A 16936-nucleotide genomic window follows, 5' to 3' on the forward strand; every position below is an offset into this window, starting at 1 on the left:
CTAGGCTGGCGGCGGTGGGCGTGGCCACGGCACCGGGGCCCTCAGACCGAGGCTGCCTCCCCCTCTTAGCCGGCAGCACATTCCGCCGCTGTTGCCGCCGCCCGGCCCCGCGGTTGTCTTTGGTGGAGCTGCCGTCGCGCTCGGGTTAGGGCGGGGGGTGGGACGGGCGGGGAGAGGAGAAGGCCGCGACAGAGGCAGGTGAGAGGAGTCAGGAAGGAAGCGGCGGCGCGGCGAGCATAGCAGCTCAGGCGGCGGCCCGGTTCCTGGGAGTGTCGGTGCGGCGTGGTGGTTGGGGCGGATCCCGCGGGGCCCGGGCGGGGGAAGGAATCACCGGCCCGGCCATGGCGGACAACGAGAAACTGGACAACCAGCGGCTCAAGAATTTCAAGAACAAAGGCCGCGACTTGGAGGTAAACTCGCGGGCGCTGGAGGGCTGGGGGGCCGTGAACCTCGGGCGGATCTCCGCCGGGACTTGGAGTGTGGGGAGTAGGGGCGGGAGCCGCCGCCGGGCCGCGGGGGAATGGCGCTGGGGGCCGGCCCGTCCGTGACGCCTCTGCTAATGCTCCGGGAAGTTTGTGTCGGGCCTGGTCCGCCTCCGCCGGGGAGCGAGGTTCCGGGGTACGGCCAGCGCGGCCTAGGCCTGCTCTGCGGAGCCGGTCCGGCGCGGGTGCGAGGGGCTGGGCCGCGCGGCGGAGAGGCCGGGCGCGGCGAGTGCGGAGGAAGCGAGTGTCTGCCGCGCTGCCCGGCCTCGCTGCGGCCCCTACCCCGGCCGCGGCGGCGATGCCGGCCCTCGCTCCGGCACCGGCGTCTGGCGCCGCGGGAAGGAGTGCGGTGGGAGGTGGGGAGGGGCGAGCGTGCGGCGACCGAGTGGGGCTCGGAACTTCCTTAGCGAGGCCCGAGGCGTCTCTACTTAAAGGCATTTTTTCTGGTCTTCCCGACTCCCACTTTACCCTGCCTCCCCCCAATATCCAAACTACAGGAGTCAACTTCTCCGTTGAAAAAAACACCCCCGGCGTGAGAGGCCATCCTGGTGATGCTAACAGTGCCTTCCTGCGGCCTGTGTTTTACTGTGGATATAGCTGATTCAAGATGTGGCTCACGGTGTGCCCTCTTCCAGGCAAAGGATGCCCCTTATTTCAGCTTGTTCACAAATCTCTTTACCCCCTTCTGAGAGACCACCAGCTGCATTCTTACATATAAAGTCCAAAGGGTTATACAAAGCTGTCATCCTCTAGTCTACAGTATCCTTTCCCTCCACCTGCTGGTGGTGGTAGTGGGGGATGGGGTGGGCTATGGAATGGCACCATCGCGTTTTGTTTTAAACGGATGGAAAAAACCTTCATTACCTTATATACAGCTGCTCCCGAGGTGCTTAGGCTACATAAGGTGTGTGGGTAAACACACACACCCCCCACAGATTTTTTGATGGAAGATTTCTTCCCTTAAGTTTTAAGAGTAAGTAAATAGGGTTGTTTTTAATCTATTTTGCATCTGAATCAAGAGTTTAGCTTTTAAGAGAAAGTGGTCAAGTCGTATTTTTTATGTTGTCCTTCTGTGCTTTTTTTATACTGAGATCTTCAAATTCCCATCACCTGTTTCTGAACTTTGAGCATTTGCTTGACTGAGATAGTAATATTTTGGGGGCAGCCCACAAAGCCATTGAATCTCTAAGGTAGTTGGTGCTGTCTTAGTGGGTTTCATAGTTTGAGAGACTATTAAATGGCTGGAACTAGGCTGTTAATTCTCAGACTGTTTTAAGGTTAATATGAGGCATTGATCTTGTGATCCCTCTTTTTTAAATGAAAAAAATTTAACATCTTTGTTGAGATAATTCACATGCCTTAGAAATCACCATTTAAATGTACAATTTATGATTTTCTGTAAATTTACCTAGTTGTGTAATGATGTGACAAAAAATTTTTTACTAATATGCATATTTAAAATGAGAAAAAAATCACAAATGACAAAACTTAAAAGCGTAAATACCACAAAGTTACAAAATCCAAAAAGTAGCAACTAGGTGTTTGACAAATCCTTCCAATCCTTTTCCTCCTCCATTTCTAGCTACATTTTGTTTAAATAGCTTCATTAAGATGTAATTTTCATACCATATAATTCACCCACTTAAAGTGGCTTTTGATATTTTCACACAGTCGTGCAGCCATCAGTATAGTCAATCTTAGAACATTTTCATCATCCTGAAAAGAAACCCAAACTCATTAGCAGTCACTCTCCATTTCCTAATCACTCTTTGTTTAGATTTGCCCATTGTGGACATTTCATATAACTGGAGTTATACAATATGTGACCTTTCGTGACTGATTTCTTTTAGGTAGCATCATGTTTTTTAAGGTTCACACACATGTTTTTATGGCTGAATAATCATCCACTGTATGGCTGTCCTACATTTTGTTTATCCATTCCTCAGTTGATAAACATTTGCATTGTTTCTGCCTTTTAGCTATTACGCACAGTGCTGCTAGGAACATTCATATACACATTTTTGCATGTACCTATGTTTTCATTTCTCTTTGGTTGTATACCTAGGAGTGGAATTACTGGGTCACGTGGTAACTTTATGTGTAACCATTTGTGGGATTGCCAAACTGTTTTCTAAAGTGATCCTTATTTTTTAAATTGATGTTCCCCTTTCCTGTGTATCTCTTACTTTAGTCAAAATAAGATTAAGTGCTGACTTTATATTAGAACAATATTATGTGATTTTAAAAACTAAGTATAAATACACATTAGGCAGGTGTTTTTTGTTTTTTGAGAAGTTCATAGAGCCTTCTGAGCATTCTCGGCCCACTTTGATAATCTTTTGTGTACATTAGGAATAGAAATATTTTCACTTTTCCACAGAAGCAAATGACAGGTGACTCTAATGGAAAGTCATACTTTCTCCTGACTTGTGACTCACTCAAAGTCTCACATGCCTGTAATGAGATGGAAACATCTTTTATTATTCTTAGAGAACACTAGAATAGCCTATTTTGTTATTAATTGCATATATATCTATGTCCCTCAAGACACTTATTATACCCATTCTCCCCCCCCACTGCTAAATATGGTTACTATGTTGTACTACAACAAATTCTAAGAAAATACTGTTTTTTTATTTGGTTGTGATGACATCTGTTTGATTTGGAGGTCTTTGGAAAGACGTATGGACTGTTGCTTTCTAATGAATTTTAGCTAATCCATTATTTCCAAAATTGCAACATGTAATCAATGTAAAAAATTAATGTAATGTTTTATACTCTTTACATACTATGTCTTAAAAATCTGGTTCGCATATTTCAATTCAGACTAGCTACATTTCATGTACTTAATAGCTACAGGTGACTATTGGCTACTTACTAGACAGCACAGATACAGAGGATAGCCTATAGAGTGAGCATTTTTTCATTTGATCTAACATTGTTTGATTTGAAATTATGAAGAGTACAAAATCCTAGAATTTTGTTTAATGTGATCTCTAACTTGGTGACCTTGGGAGAATCAGATTTACGCCTTTTTCCTCTTAAAACTAGAGGTACTTGACATCTGCTTCATGAGTGTTGTGTAGATTAATAGGTTAATGTTAGGAAGCTGCCTAGCAATTCTCTGAGTGTTTTATCACCATCCACTTTTCTGCTTGGGGGAGGAAAGAGATTTAATATGATTCAGTGTAACTTTTACTTTTACTCCTATTTGCAATTGGCTGTTTGTTTTTCTTTGTTCATATGTAACTTAAATTGAACTTAACAATTAATGGGGAAAATTTTTTTTTAATGGGGAAAGTTTTTAATGTGATATATCATTGCTCATTGAAGGGCAGTTTGGGCACAGGGAATTAGTGATCCTTCTGAAGTCATAATTTCTAAATGTTAACACTGATTCATAGCTTCCAATCTCATATTAATTCCTATCTTTCATTCTGCCATTCTGGCTATTCCAAAATGTGGTCATGCTAACTTCTTGAAAGACAAAAGCATCAAAGAAGGCATATGTCGATATCCATTTAAAATAATTTACAGGAAGTGTCAGATGATACTTAGTGCTTGGTTTCTTTCATGCAGTGTGGTAGAGGATCAACATTATTAGTCTGAAAATAGTAACCGTAAAGAGGGGACACGCAGTGCAGCACAGGAAAAGGAAGTGACCAAACTTCAAATAAAAAATTTGTCAGAATAAAGCAAATAAAGCTCATCTAGTTTATGTTTTAAAAGTAGAGGGGAAATTTTTTAGTAGACTTTCTAATAAACCTGCATAATTTTTATAAAAGTTCTGAGACTATCCAGGTTTGAATAGAACGTAAGTTATGTTAGAGGAGTAATTAGATCTTATATAAACACATCTTTTAAGAAAAAAAACTTACCCTGAAAATAAAAGAATATTAAAATACTACATAAATGGAAACTTGTTATTGTCCACACAACATAAAATATCAACTCAGCTTGAACTTTAAAAAGAAAAAAAGTTGCTTTGTTGGCAAGAGTTAAATTGATCAGCTGTTAAAAGTGATCAGCTTTTTTGTTGTTTAGAAATGGCTTTGGTGGTTTGTTAAACTGTACAGAGTAAAAAGCATTGTTAAGCTATTAAGTCTTGTTAACTTTTAGAGACTGACCTCTCTCATCACAAATCTTGGAACATATTTACTATACTTAAAATAACTGCTGTCTAATTTTTCATATAATAGTCCAAGCATGTGACCATATGAAATATCTGATAGAAATATAGTTGGGAATTAACAGTTTTTGTGCCTCTGGCCAGCTTTCCTGGTTTACAAGATAACCAAATTCAGAATTGCTTCTTTGGTAATTTTCTTAGAGATACCAAGATGTCTTTGTTTTCCATAGTCAAATGAATATATAAGATTTGGAAGAGTTGTAGGAATGATTTAGCTTTAAAAGAATGAAACTACTTTAGAAGAAATGTGTAGGTGATTTTTAAACATCGATCCCTAATACCTGATAGTGGTTGTGGGTCCTTAAAATATTTTTAAATGTTTACTGGAGCAGCATTCATCTACGGAAGGCCTATAATCAATGAGAGCTTGTTGTCAGATCTACCCTCAAATGATGATTTTGGTACTCAATTGTTTCATTTTGGAACAGAGGAGAGGTAGGGTTGAAGGGAACTAACTTTTTGAGTACCTCCTGTATGTGCTTTTAATTGTATTCTCATTTTCTTCTTACAGAAGAAAAACTCTATAGAGTTAAGGGACTTAATAGTATAACATTCAAGGGAATGATTTTAACTCAGGTGTGTCAAAGTAAAGTTTGTACTGTATATATTGTGTCATATTACTTTCCTTTAACTTCTCTCAGCCTTCATATAGATCTCAAAGTTGACTAAAAGGTTATATGTAAAAGCACCTAGCACAGTCCATTGGGTAATGGGTACTCAGTGTTTCCGTTTTTCTTTCCCCCCTTAGATTTTTTAGAAATTATATATCATTTGTGGACTTTAAACTCCATGTACTATACTTTCCACTTAGGTTTACTGAAAGACAGGGCTGGGGAAGACTCCCTTTTTCTACAGTTAATATGAGAATATTTATATTGCACCTACAAAATAAGGACAACACTATATACATGCTTGTATTGGCCTTATTTCAGAAATTTTCAAAGCTTTGGGACTCAAGGCCTGTTGATGCTGTTAAAAATTAAGGACCCTCAAAGAGCATGGTTTGTGGGTTTCTACCAATAATTACCATTTTAGAAATTCAAAACTAAGACTTTTTAAAATATTAACTCACTAAAATAACAATAAAGCTATTTTATATAAGCATAAATTTCTAATGAAAAATGACTTATTTTCCAAAACCAAAAATATTTGAGGAGAGGAATAGCCATGTTTACCTCTTTTTTTCAGGTCTTTTTAATTGGCTCCAGTAAAGAGTGCTGGATTCTTATCTATTCTGAATTCAATCTTTTTTGATATGCTGTTTTGGTTAAAGTATATGAAGACTATCCAACTTCACACATAGGCAATTGAAAAGGGGAGGAATGTTTTAATAGCCTTTTCAGATAATTATAGAAATTATTCTTTGATACTGTAAGTCCACAGATAGTCGTTTCTTAAAGATTAGTGGCAATGTGGAATCTGAAGCTGCATCAGTGGACTTTGAAATACTCTGTTACATTGAAATTCATTGGTCTGTGTGTACCATACTTGTGTAGTGTACTTGAAATGTATCTTTTGCCCATGCCTTATTTTGTAACATCATATATTGGTCATTTGGAAAATATTAGCTCACTGAGTTATGTAGATCTTCCAAATGCTGACACATTTTAACATACAATGAAAATTCACAATTAGTGTCACCACATAGTTTATGAGAAAAATCTTAAACATTGGGAAACTGTCAAGCTCACAATGGTGGGTACAAGTTTTCTGAAATTCCTATTTTCACTTGAAAGCTCAAATTTTATCATTAGCAGGAAATACTGTGTTTTTTTCCTTGAAGCCATAAACTCACTTTGCTCATTTTTGTGAAAACATCTGCCAGACACTTTTCCAAATACCATGATTTGTCTCTCATTCTTTCAAGTAAAAATGATGTTCCATGAAAAAAGTGGCTAGTGCAGTTCACAACTCATACAAACACACAAATATTATACTTTTTCCTTGAGACAGTAATCGTACTGCAGAAGTGGGTATGCTGCAAAAGTGGTTTATGTATAATTCCTATTTTATGACAAAATTTTAGGAAGAAAAGGCCGGTTTTTCCTCAAGGACCTTCTTTAAGTGAGCTTGCTTTTTTTTTTTTTTAATTGCAACACAGTGTCTCCTAATGCAGCTTAGTTGACAGTGCCTTGATTCATGCTAAAGCACCAGTTTTGCCCACTGCGTTGTATTGCGATGAAAATGTTACCACAATAAGAAAGTATTAGTAGTAATATTATGGAAATAGTTTTGACCTTGTCGACCCTCTGAAAGGGTCTCAGTGTCCCCACTGGGCCCGCTGACCACACTTTGAGAGCCACTCTTTGTTTAGTATTGTTGCTTCTGTTAAAAGTGACTGTCACTTTTAGTTAATAAAGGCTCTTAAAAGGCTTTATACTACCACAGTACCACGGACTCACATTTTGAATTTGAACCCTTGTTTGTCCATCTAATAGTTGTGGACATTAACCTAATCTCTGAACCATTCAAATGCTTAACAGTTCCTGGCATATAGCACATACAGAATGAAAGGAGACTCTTATTTCTACCGACTTGCTTTATCACACATTACATCCAGGTAACCCCCTGTGTTCCCTGTCAGAATAACGTTTTTTGGCAATTCCTTTTGTACCAGTGTGCACCATAATCAAATCATATCCCATGAATTGGGGAAGGCTACCTTTTCCCATCATTAGCAGTCACGTGAAAGCCTACTTTCTCCTGTGTGCTTCAACCAGATTGTTTCAAAATTACTAGTTTCTGACTTCATTTTTCTAATCCTGTGTGTTAAGTAGGTTAGTAAATATTTTATGTAGATTTTACAACTTTTGCCACAAGATTGTAGATTTAACCAGAAAATAGCTCTAATTCACACTATTTAATACCCATAATGAAAGTGACTTAAGGTCATAGACATTTGCTGGCAATACAAGATTAGCTTGATTATTTAAAATGCTAAACTTTTTTCTATTACTGTTTATTTACTATTAGAAAAAAATTTGATAAGCTGTCACTTTTACCCTAAATTTAATTTACATTGAACTGAAAAATTGCATTTTCAATAATGGTTGCATTTTGGCAAGCTTGGAATTTCATTAAGTTTTTATGAACACAAGTCTTAAGATAATGTGGTGTTTCGTAATTTGGTGGTAGAATATGATTTGCTTTCTAATATTAAAATATGTCTATCTCAATTTCCTGTTCTTCAGTGTAAACTTTAGTTGCCCAGTTATCTACTCTTAATACTATTTTAGTTTTTATAGCATGTCTGTGGTTCCTTAAAGTAGGTGTTACATAAATTTGTTTAGTTATGGGAGTTGTATCCTGAAAGCCCTACAAGTAGTCTCTAATTGGTTGCATTAAGTGATCCCATCATGTTTACCACTCATCCTGCTTACTTACCCTTCACCTCGTTAGCCACTTTCCCCAGCTGTTGCCAGCCCAGAAACACAAGCAAAGATTTGTATTTAAGATTTTCGAATAATTGTTATATCATTCTTGGTTCTTTAGTGAGTATGAAACCCAGTATTTTCTGGCTTTCTTTAGAATAGTAGCTTTAAGGATACCATAAACTCTTTTTCCCGAATGTTGATATGGAAAGTTAGGTCTGATAGCTTTAAGCTGAAAGAGCTGATATATATATATATATATATATATATATATATATATATATATATATATATATATATATATTTACGTTTTAGAGAACAGAACTGGCAGCTTGAATTAGTTTAAGTATAATGGGGGAATCTGGCTCTTATAACCTGCTCAGTCCAGGACCACAGCTGGCATTAATTATGAGAGGACTACTGAAACCCTAGGGAGGAGTCTGATTGATCAAGATTTGATCGCATGCTTATTTATACCTGAATTAATCACTGTGGGCAGAGGAATATGGTTCTGTGATTGGCTAGCACGAGGTTATGTGCTGTGTGTCTGGCTGTGTGTCTGGCACACACACGTGTTGTAGATGGGGAAGGGTGTTGGTACCTCCACTTAAACCAAGTTTGCCAAAAGAATGAGGAGTCTCTTAGAGTAAGAAGAAAGGAAGAAAAACACTTTTGAAGGCAAAATTATAAAGCACCACCATCCAGTACAGACGTAGAATGGTTCCTTGTTTCGCCTTTTAATATTATATGGAGATGTTCATTGTGTTACAGATATATCTGTAAAATTGAGTTCATTGTTGATCAGCTTTTTTTCTCAAACATTTTATTTCACAGTATTCATATTTTTCCTCTTAATGTCATAATTTTTCCCTTTTCTCCAGCTTTAAAACAGTATTGTCTTTAAGTGATGAAAAAGCTTACTTAGGACTAATAAACAAAAATATGATCAACATCATTAATCATTAGGTGGCTCAATGTAGTAGCTCAAAACCGTGAGGTACCACTTCATACCTGCCAGCATATCTGTAAACCAAAAGAGACGCAGTAAAAGTGTGGTGAGGATATGGAGAGAGTAGAATCCTCATAATGACCTATGGGAATGTCAAATGGTGCAGCCACTTTGGAATACGCTTTGACATAAACACAAAAAGTTTAACAGTGAACATGTGACCCAGCAGTTCAACTCCTACATACAGAATTGAAAAGAGAATTGAAAATTTCTGTACAAAAACTTGCACATGAATGTTCATAGTAGCCTTATTCTATAATAGTAGCCGTATTCTGTAATTCCATTTATATCTAATGTCCAGGATAGGCAAATCCAGAGATGGAAAGTACATGAGTGGTTGCCAGGCCTGGGACAAGGGGGGAAATGGAGAATAACTGTTAATGGGTATGGGGCTTTTTGTGATGATGAAAGTCATCTGGAATTAGATAGTGGTGATAGACGCACAACTTTTTGAATGTAGTAAAAAACTACAGAACTGTACATTTTAAATGGGTGAATTGTATGGTGTGTGAATTATATCAATAAAGCTGTATGTTTAAAAAAAAAACCTGCACAGCATAATTAAGCGAAATAAGTAGGGACTGTGACAACTTTTCATTACCAAAGGGTGTCCTGGCAGCTCTTCTTTACTGACTTCTCTGTCTGTCCTTCCCTGTATTGAATTCATTTGTTCAGCTTCTGTATCCGAGATTCTGTTGTAAGCAATGAGTAACATAGGCTACATTCCTATTCTCATGCGGTTTACATTCTGACAGGTCAGTTTCTCAGATCCCTTCTCTCAACTAACCCTGTGGAGGTATTCAACCACTGTGAGCTAGTGGAGTGGGTCCCTTTCTTTCCTAAACTCAAATTTACAGTAAATAATATACCTCAAATTTGAAAGAAAAGGTCATCCTAAATGTTTCATGTCCATAACTCTTCCTTTGAGATTTGTGGAAAAACATGGTTTTTTGAAGACCTAGAATTGCATCTGATTAGCTATATGCCATTAGGAAAGCATAATAATTATATTGGCTTCAATTTCTGTAAAATTAAAATCCCACCATAGTGGATACTTGCTTTGATGAAGCTTTTAAGAATGCAAGGATCACCCTTACTCAGACTAGATCAAATGAGGGTGGGGTGTTAAGAAAATTAAGGAACCGATTCTCACATTATACAAGACACTTCATGTAGGAGTGTGTCCTCATGGTTGGAATTCATGGATCTTCACTGTACTGCTCTGTCAGTTACTAGCTACTGTTTTATTTTTCTAAATACTGTCTTAGTCTTTGTGTTAAATTACTGAGAGAATTTGATTGAGCTAATACAGTCAGCCCAAACTGGAATATGATAGATTGTTTTTACTGTGGACCTTTTTCTGGATTGGATTTCCCCTCCAACCTCACCATCAGTCAGCTGTGGTTTGGTGGGGGGTAGGGGTCACATGATAAGGAACATCCTTTGCCTACCTCTGCAGCAGCATCCCTAGAAAGAGAAGTTTCTCTTTGACAAACTTGTAAGTATTACATTATTTAGTTACTATCCATTCTTTTCTGTTAACTTTTTACTCACTGTTAACTGGGGGAAATCATTATTACCTCATTATTATCTCATCTGCACAGTGGTTGCCTGATTTCTGATATTGCTCTTTTCTAATTATAAAATAACCAGCATGGTTCTTTTTTTAAAAAAGAACGTAAATTAAATCACCCTTCTCTGCTTCAGTAGCTTCCCGCCATATTTAGCTTTCAAACTCCTTACTGAGACCTTCAGGGCCTTGCCAAATCTGGTTCCTGTCTATTAATCCTACCTCTCTCTCTAAATTTATTATCTCCCTTAGTTACTGTACTTTCCCTCATCCTCTTTTAATTCCTCTAACTCTAATACATCGATAGCCCTCTCCTCTTCAGGTCCTTCATACATGCTGCTCTGACTGTCAGAATGCCCTCCCTCCCTCCTTTACTTTCATCCTCTTTCTTTCATCTGTCTGGTTATTTTCTCATCTTTTGAATCCTCAGTATCATTTACTTAAGCCATCCCTGAACAAGCTAATTGAAACCCCCTGTTGTTTTCCTTAAGAACACTGATCATAATTTGTTAGTGTATTTACTTGATGTTAATTTCTCCCATCAGACTAAGTTCCCTGAGACTGGACCTTGTCTATTTTGTGTATGTTAGTGGCACTGAAGTAAATACTTGAGGGAGTTAAATGAAACTTTAAAAAAAATCAGTGTGTGCTCTGATTACAATTAGTGAGTAAATCAAATTTTCTAAGTTAATTTTTTTCTTTTGAAATGGTAATGGTATGGTAATTGTAGAAATTTTTTAGAAAAATGGAAAAAGTAAAATAATATGCCATAATCTTACTGCTTTTAATCTTTTGGAATGTTTCCTCTTCCTTTTTATGTTTTTTCTAATGTTTGAACTTAATTTGGGTTCTCATGAGAATGCTCATAGTCAGTTACAGCAGTTTCTCAGCCGTGGCACTGTTGATATTTTGGACCAGATAATTCTTTGGGAAGCTGTACTGTACATTGCAGGATATTTAGTAGCATTCCTTGCCTCTGCCCATTAGATGCCAGTTGCACTCCCCCCCACATACACACACCCAGTTGTAACAACCAAAATTGTCTCCAGAAATTGCCAAATCCCCTGAGTGGCAAAATCACCCCAGGTGAGAACCACTAAGGTGCAAAAGAAACACTTCATTGCTAAAAAAAATGCTAAACATCACCTGAGTCTTCAACAAGTTGTACTCTTGCTGGTGAAGGGTTTTGCCTTGATGTTGATGAAAATACAGTGTCTGTGAAGTGCAGTAATATGGGCTATGCCCCTACCTGACCAGATTGATTCTTACCTTTTTAGTTTATAATTTCCCCATCTATATCACTTCACCTTAGATTCTTCTCCCACGTCAAGCAAGTGAACCCACCTCACCTTTACCATTCAGTTCTGCTTTTCTATCTTTGCTTTTATTGGGCCCCTAATGGAAAAACTTTCTAGCCTTCCCTTAACCTTGCCATTTCTTATTTCTAGCTTGAACTTAAACATTCAGGCTTCAGTTAGGTTTTCCTTCATCACACCAACTCATAATTGTTTATTCCTTTCATTGAACTTTTAGAGTGTTTTTGTACTCACATTTTGACATTTTTTCATGAAAGGTAATATTTTTACTTGTGTGTTTTATAGAGAAAAGAGTATTGCAAAAAGATGTATATGACTTATACACTAACAAATCACATAATCTAGACAAAATGGATAAACGCCTAGAAACACATAACCTACCAAGACTGAATCATGAAGACATGGAAAATCTGAACAGCTCTCTAATTAGTAAGGAGATTGAATCAATGATCAAAAATCTCCCAACAAAGAAAAACCCAGGACCCAATAGATGCCTTCACTGGTGAATTCTACCAAACATTTAGAGTTAACACCAATCCCCCTCACAATCTTCCAAAAAACTGAAGACAAGGGAACACTTCCACACTCATCCTATGAGGCCAGCATTACCCTGGTACTAAAGCCAGACAAAGACACTACACGACAAAACTGCAGACCAATATCCCTGATGAATAGTGTTGTAAAAATTCTCAAGAAAATACTAGCAAACTGAATTTAACAGCATAGTAAAAGGATTATACACCATGACCAAGTGGAATGTATTTCTGGAATGCTAGGGTGGTTCAACATATGAAAATTAATCAATGTAATGTACCACAATAACAACAAAGGACAAAACCACCTGATCTCAATTCATATAGAAAAAGCATTTGACAAAATTCACCCTTTAATGATAAAAACACTCAACAAACTAAGAATAGAAGGAAACTACCTCAACATAATAAAAACCAAATATGAAAAGCCCCAACAGACATCAGACTCAGGAGTGAAAGACTGAAAGCTTTTCATGTTAGGTCAGGAACAATAGAAGGCTGCCCGCCTTCACCAGTTCTGTTCAACTAAAAGTGCTCACCAGAGCGGTTAGGCAAGAAAAAGAAAGAAAAGGCATCCAATTGGGAAAAAAAGAAGTAAAATTTTCTCTGTTTGCAAGTGGCATGATCTTACATGTGGAAAACCCTAAAGATTCCCCCCCACACACACACACACACAAACTGTTAGAAGTAGTAAATGATTCAGCAAAGTTGCAGGACATAAAGTCAACATGTACTAACAAAGAAGTTGAAAAGGAAATTGAGGAACAAATCAGTTTACAATAGTATCAAAGGAATAAAATACTTTGGAGTAAACCTAAGCAACAAAGTGAAAGACTTTTATGCTGAAAACTGAAAAGAGAACACAAATGTTAAGACATCCTGTGTTAATGGATTAGAGACTTACTGTTAAATGTCAGTGCTACCCAAAGTGATCTACAGATTTAATACAATACCCATCAAAATCCCTACAACATTATTTGCAGAAATAGAAAAATCCATCTTAAAATTCATACGGAATTTCAAGGGATCTTGAAACAGTCTTGAAAAAAAAGAAAGTTGGAGGTCTCACACTTCCCGATTTTAAAACTTTCTACAAAGGTACAGTAATCAAAACAGTGTGGTACTGGCATAAAGTCAGACATACAGACCAATGGAATAGAATAAGGGGCCCAGAAATAAACCCTTGCATATATGGTCAAATGATTTTTAACAAGGGTTAAATGTTGCTGGGAAAATTTGTTACCTACAAGCAAAAGAATGAAGTTGGACCCTTACCTAACACCATGTATAATAATTAACTCAAAATGGATCAAGGATCTAAATGTAAGACAAAAATTAAATTCCTAGAAGAAAACACGACAAAAGTTTCATGATACTGGATTTGGCAGTGATTTCTTAGATACGACACCAAAAGCATAGGTAACAAAATAAATTTGGATTACATCAAACTTTAAAACTACATTAAAGGATCCAGTCAACATAGTGAAAAGGCAACCACTGGAATGGGAGAAAATATTTGCAAATCTGCTATGTAGTTAATATCCAGAATATATAAAGAACTCCTACAACTCAACAAACAACAAAAACTGCCCTATTTAAAAATGGGCAAAGCATTAGAATAAATATTTCTCCAAAGAAAATACACAGATAGCCAACAAGCATATGGAGAAGATGCTTAACATGAATCATTAAGGAATTGCAGATCAAAACCACAGTAAGATACCACCTCCCACCCATTAGGCTAACTACTAAAGAAAAAGAAGGTGAAATAACAAGTACTGTTGAAGAGGTGGAGCAATTGATATACTTGTGTACTGTTGGTGAGAATGTAAAATGGTGCAGCCACTATGGAAAACAGTATGGTGGTTCCTCAAAAGGTTAAAAATAGCATTACTGTGTGATCCACTTCTGGGTATATATCCAAAAGAATTAAAAGGGACTCAGAGATATATGTACACTTATGTTCATACCAGCATTATTTACAACAGGCAAAAAATGGAAGCAACCTAAGTGTCCTTTGATGGGTGAATGGACAGAATGTGGTATATACATAACATGAAATGTTCTTCTGACTTAAGTAGGAAGGAAATTCTGGTACATGTTACAACATGGATTAGCATTAAGGACATTACGCAAAGCCAAAGAAAGCAAATATAGTGTATGATTCTACTTAAATTAGGTATCTAGAATAGTGAAATTCTTAGAAACAGAAAGTAGCTTGATGATTGCTGGGGCAAAGGGGGTAATAGGGGGTTGTTTAACGCGTGTAGATAGAGCTTCAGGTTTTCAAGATTTTTGAAGATTGGATGCATAGTGCGAATGAACTGTACATTTAAAATAGTTAAGATGGAAGAAGATTTTCTTTATATCAACCTCGACTTCTTTTTTGAGTATGGAGAATGCAAAAGGCAACAAACAGAACTCCTCAAAGAAGTCAAAGGAGAAAAAAAAGACTTGCAAATTCCAACCTCTCTCAGTAGAAGCTGAAGAGAAACAGCAGGCTGTTGGTGAACCAAGTACAAAAAGAAACTCAGGGAAGGGAACCAAACGAGAAAGGTCCATGAAAGAGGATGAAGCTTCCTATCCACAAAAGATGGCACAAGACAATAAAAAAATAAGACTTCGGAAGAAGATACCAGTTCCTCCGTTGCCCTCTAAACTGCCACCCATAAACCTGGTTCACCGAGACATCGTGAGGGCCTGGTGCTAGCAATTAAATCTGGGCACCAAAGGCTTGAAATTGGAAGCATATAGGCGACTCTGCGAACATGCTTACCCTCATCAAAAGGTTATTCCCGTCACATCAGCAGAGGCCAAGATATTGACCACAACACAAAGAAAATTAAAGATGGAAAAGTGGGAAATGACTCTGGAAAATTCTGATCCTTCTAAAGTGACTGCTCCCCCTGAGGAAGGGATGCCTGCTCTTGAAGGACTGGACAAGGTTGTCATGACAGCTTTCCCCCCCCAGATGCTGTGTTTGCTTCCTGGACCAGAATTGCAGCCAGAGCTGGGAAGATGGAGGCAGAGTAATCACCACAAGAGGCTTCTAGTGTCAAGTGGTGTGTGGTCCATGGGCGAAGTCTTCCTGCACATAAAGAGGGTTGGGCCCAGCTACAGTTTTATGCTGGGCAAACCTGGGTTCCTGAAAAACACGGGAGAGTGTGTGCACTCTTCTTGCTACCTGCTAGCAAATTTCCACCCCCGTTCCTGGAGGACAATATGTTGTGCCCCAAATGTGTTCAGAGGAATAAGGTATTGATGAAAAGCCTTCAATGAGACTACAATGCCAGGATAAAGGATGCAGTTATGATTCTAATGAACCATAGAATGATAGACTGCTATCAACTCCATGATGCCACTGACCACTGAACTCCAGGCTGCTCCACACCCTCCATGCTTTCTGCTTAGAAGAGGACAAACAGGCTGGTGGGGTGCAGATGTTATCCTCAGACTCCCGACAGTGCCTGCTGCTTCGTCTGTCGGGATACTGAGTCTTAAGTTTTTAAGGTGGAAAAGTATTTCACAAATTATCATTCATTGTGATTAATAATAAGAAAAAGTCAATACTATCAAATGATTATCCTTCTGAAATAGAAGTGACCTCAGCAGCTCTTTAAAGTGGGAACTTGAGCATTGTAAAGAGGTTGAGTGAAACAATACTACACTCACATGCCGGATTCCCCACCTCAGAATTCTGTCTTTATGGGGTCTGCTGCCTTCTTAGTTCATACTCAACTGCATTAAGACAAAGGGAATGCTGTAATTCTCTCCACTCCCCAAAACATGTTCTTAATATACAGCACAACATTTTTCTAAATTTTCTTAACCTGAATTTCTATGATGTGTCTCTGGGATAAAAACACAGGGTACTTTGTCATTGTTATTTCCATTTGTAATTGTTTTGTACATTTTTACTGATTAAAAATGTTCAAGTCTACTTCTAAATCATAAATACATATGTTTAAAATGTATATATAAGATCATCTATTTAGGAAACTTGTATGCAAATAAATGTTAAGTGAAAAGGCAAAAAAAAAAATAGTTAAGATGGTAAATTATATGTTATGTGTATTTTACCACAATTTAAAAGAAAGAAAAGGGAAAAAAATAAACCTGACAACAAATGCTGGTGAGAATGTGAAACAACAGGAACTCTCATTCATTGCAAATAGGAGTACAAAGTAGTACAGCCACTATGGAAGACAGTTTAGTAGTTTCTTAAAAAACTGAACATAACCCTTACCATATAATCTATTAAGCACACTCTAGTATTTATGCAAATGAATTGAAAATTTATGTCCACACAGAACTGCTTTATTCATAATTGCTTAAACTTGGAAGCAACCAAGATGCTCATCAGTAGATTAATGAATAAATAAACTGTATAATTCAGACAATGGAATATTATTCAGCCTAAGAAGAAATGAGATGTCAAACCATGAAAAAATATGGGAGAATCTTAA

At 37.7% G+C, this 16936-nt stretch overlaps 1 protein-coding gene and 1 pseudogene across 1 annotated transcript in view; both read left to right on the plus strand.

Moving 5' to 3' along the window:
- The first annotated feature begins 126 nt into the window (after positions 1-126).
- Positions 127-16936, plus strand: part of KPNA4 (karyopherin subunit alpha 4) — a 57368-nt gene continuing 40558 nt past the window's right edge. Inside the window, exon 1 of the mRNA XM_033129729.1 lies at positions 127-410. Coding sequence (XP_032985620.1) covers positions 342-410 — 69 coding nt within the window. The 5' untranslated portion in view covers positions 127-341. The remainder of the gene's footprint in view (positions 411-16936) is intronic.
- On the plus strand, positions 14863-15751 carry LOC117035750 (developmental pluripotency-associated protein 4-like; annotated as a pseudogene).

This window comes from Rhinolophus ferrumequinum, chromosome 2 (genome assembly GCF_004115265.2).
Source record: "Rhinolophus ferrumequinum isolate MPI-CBG mRhiFer1 chromosome 2, mRhiFer1_v1.p, whole genome shotgun sequence".
NCBI lineage: Eukaryota > Metazoa > Chordata > Mammalia > Chiroptera > Rhinolophidae > Rhinolophus > Rhinolophus ferrumequinum.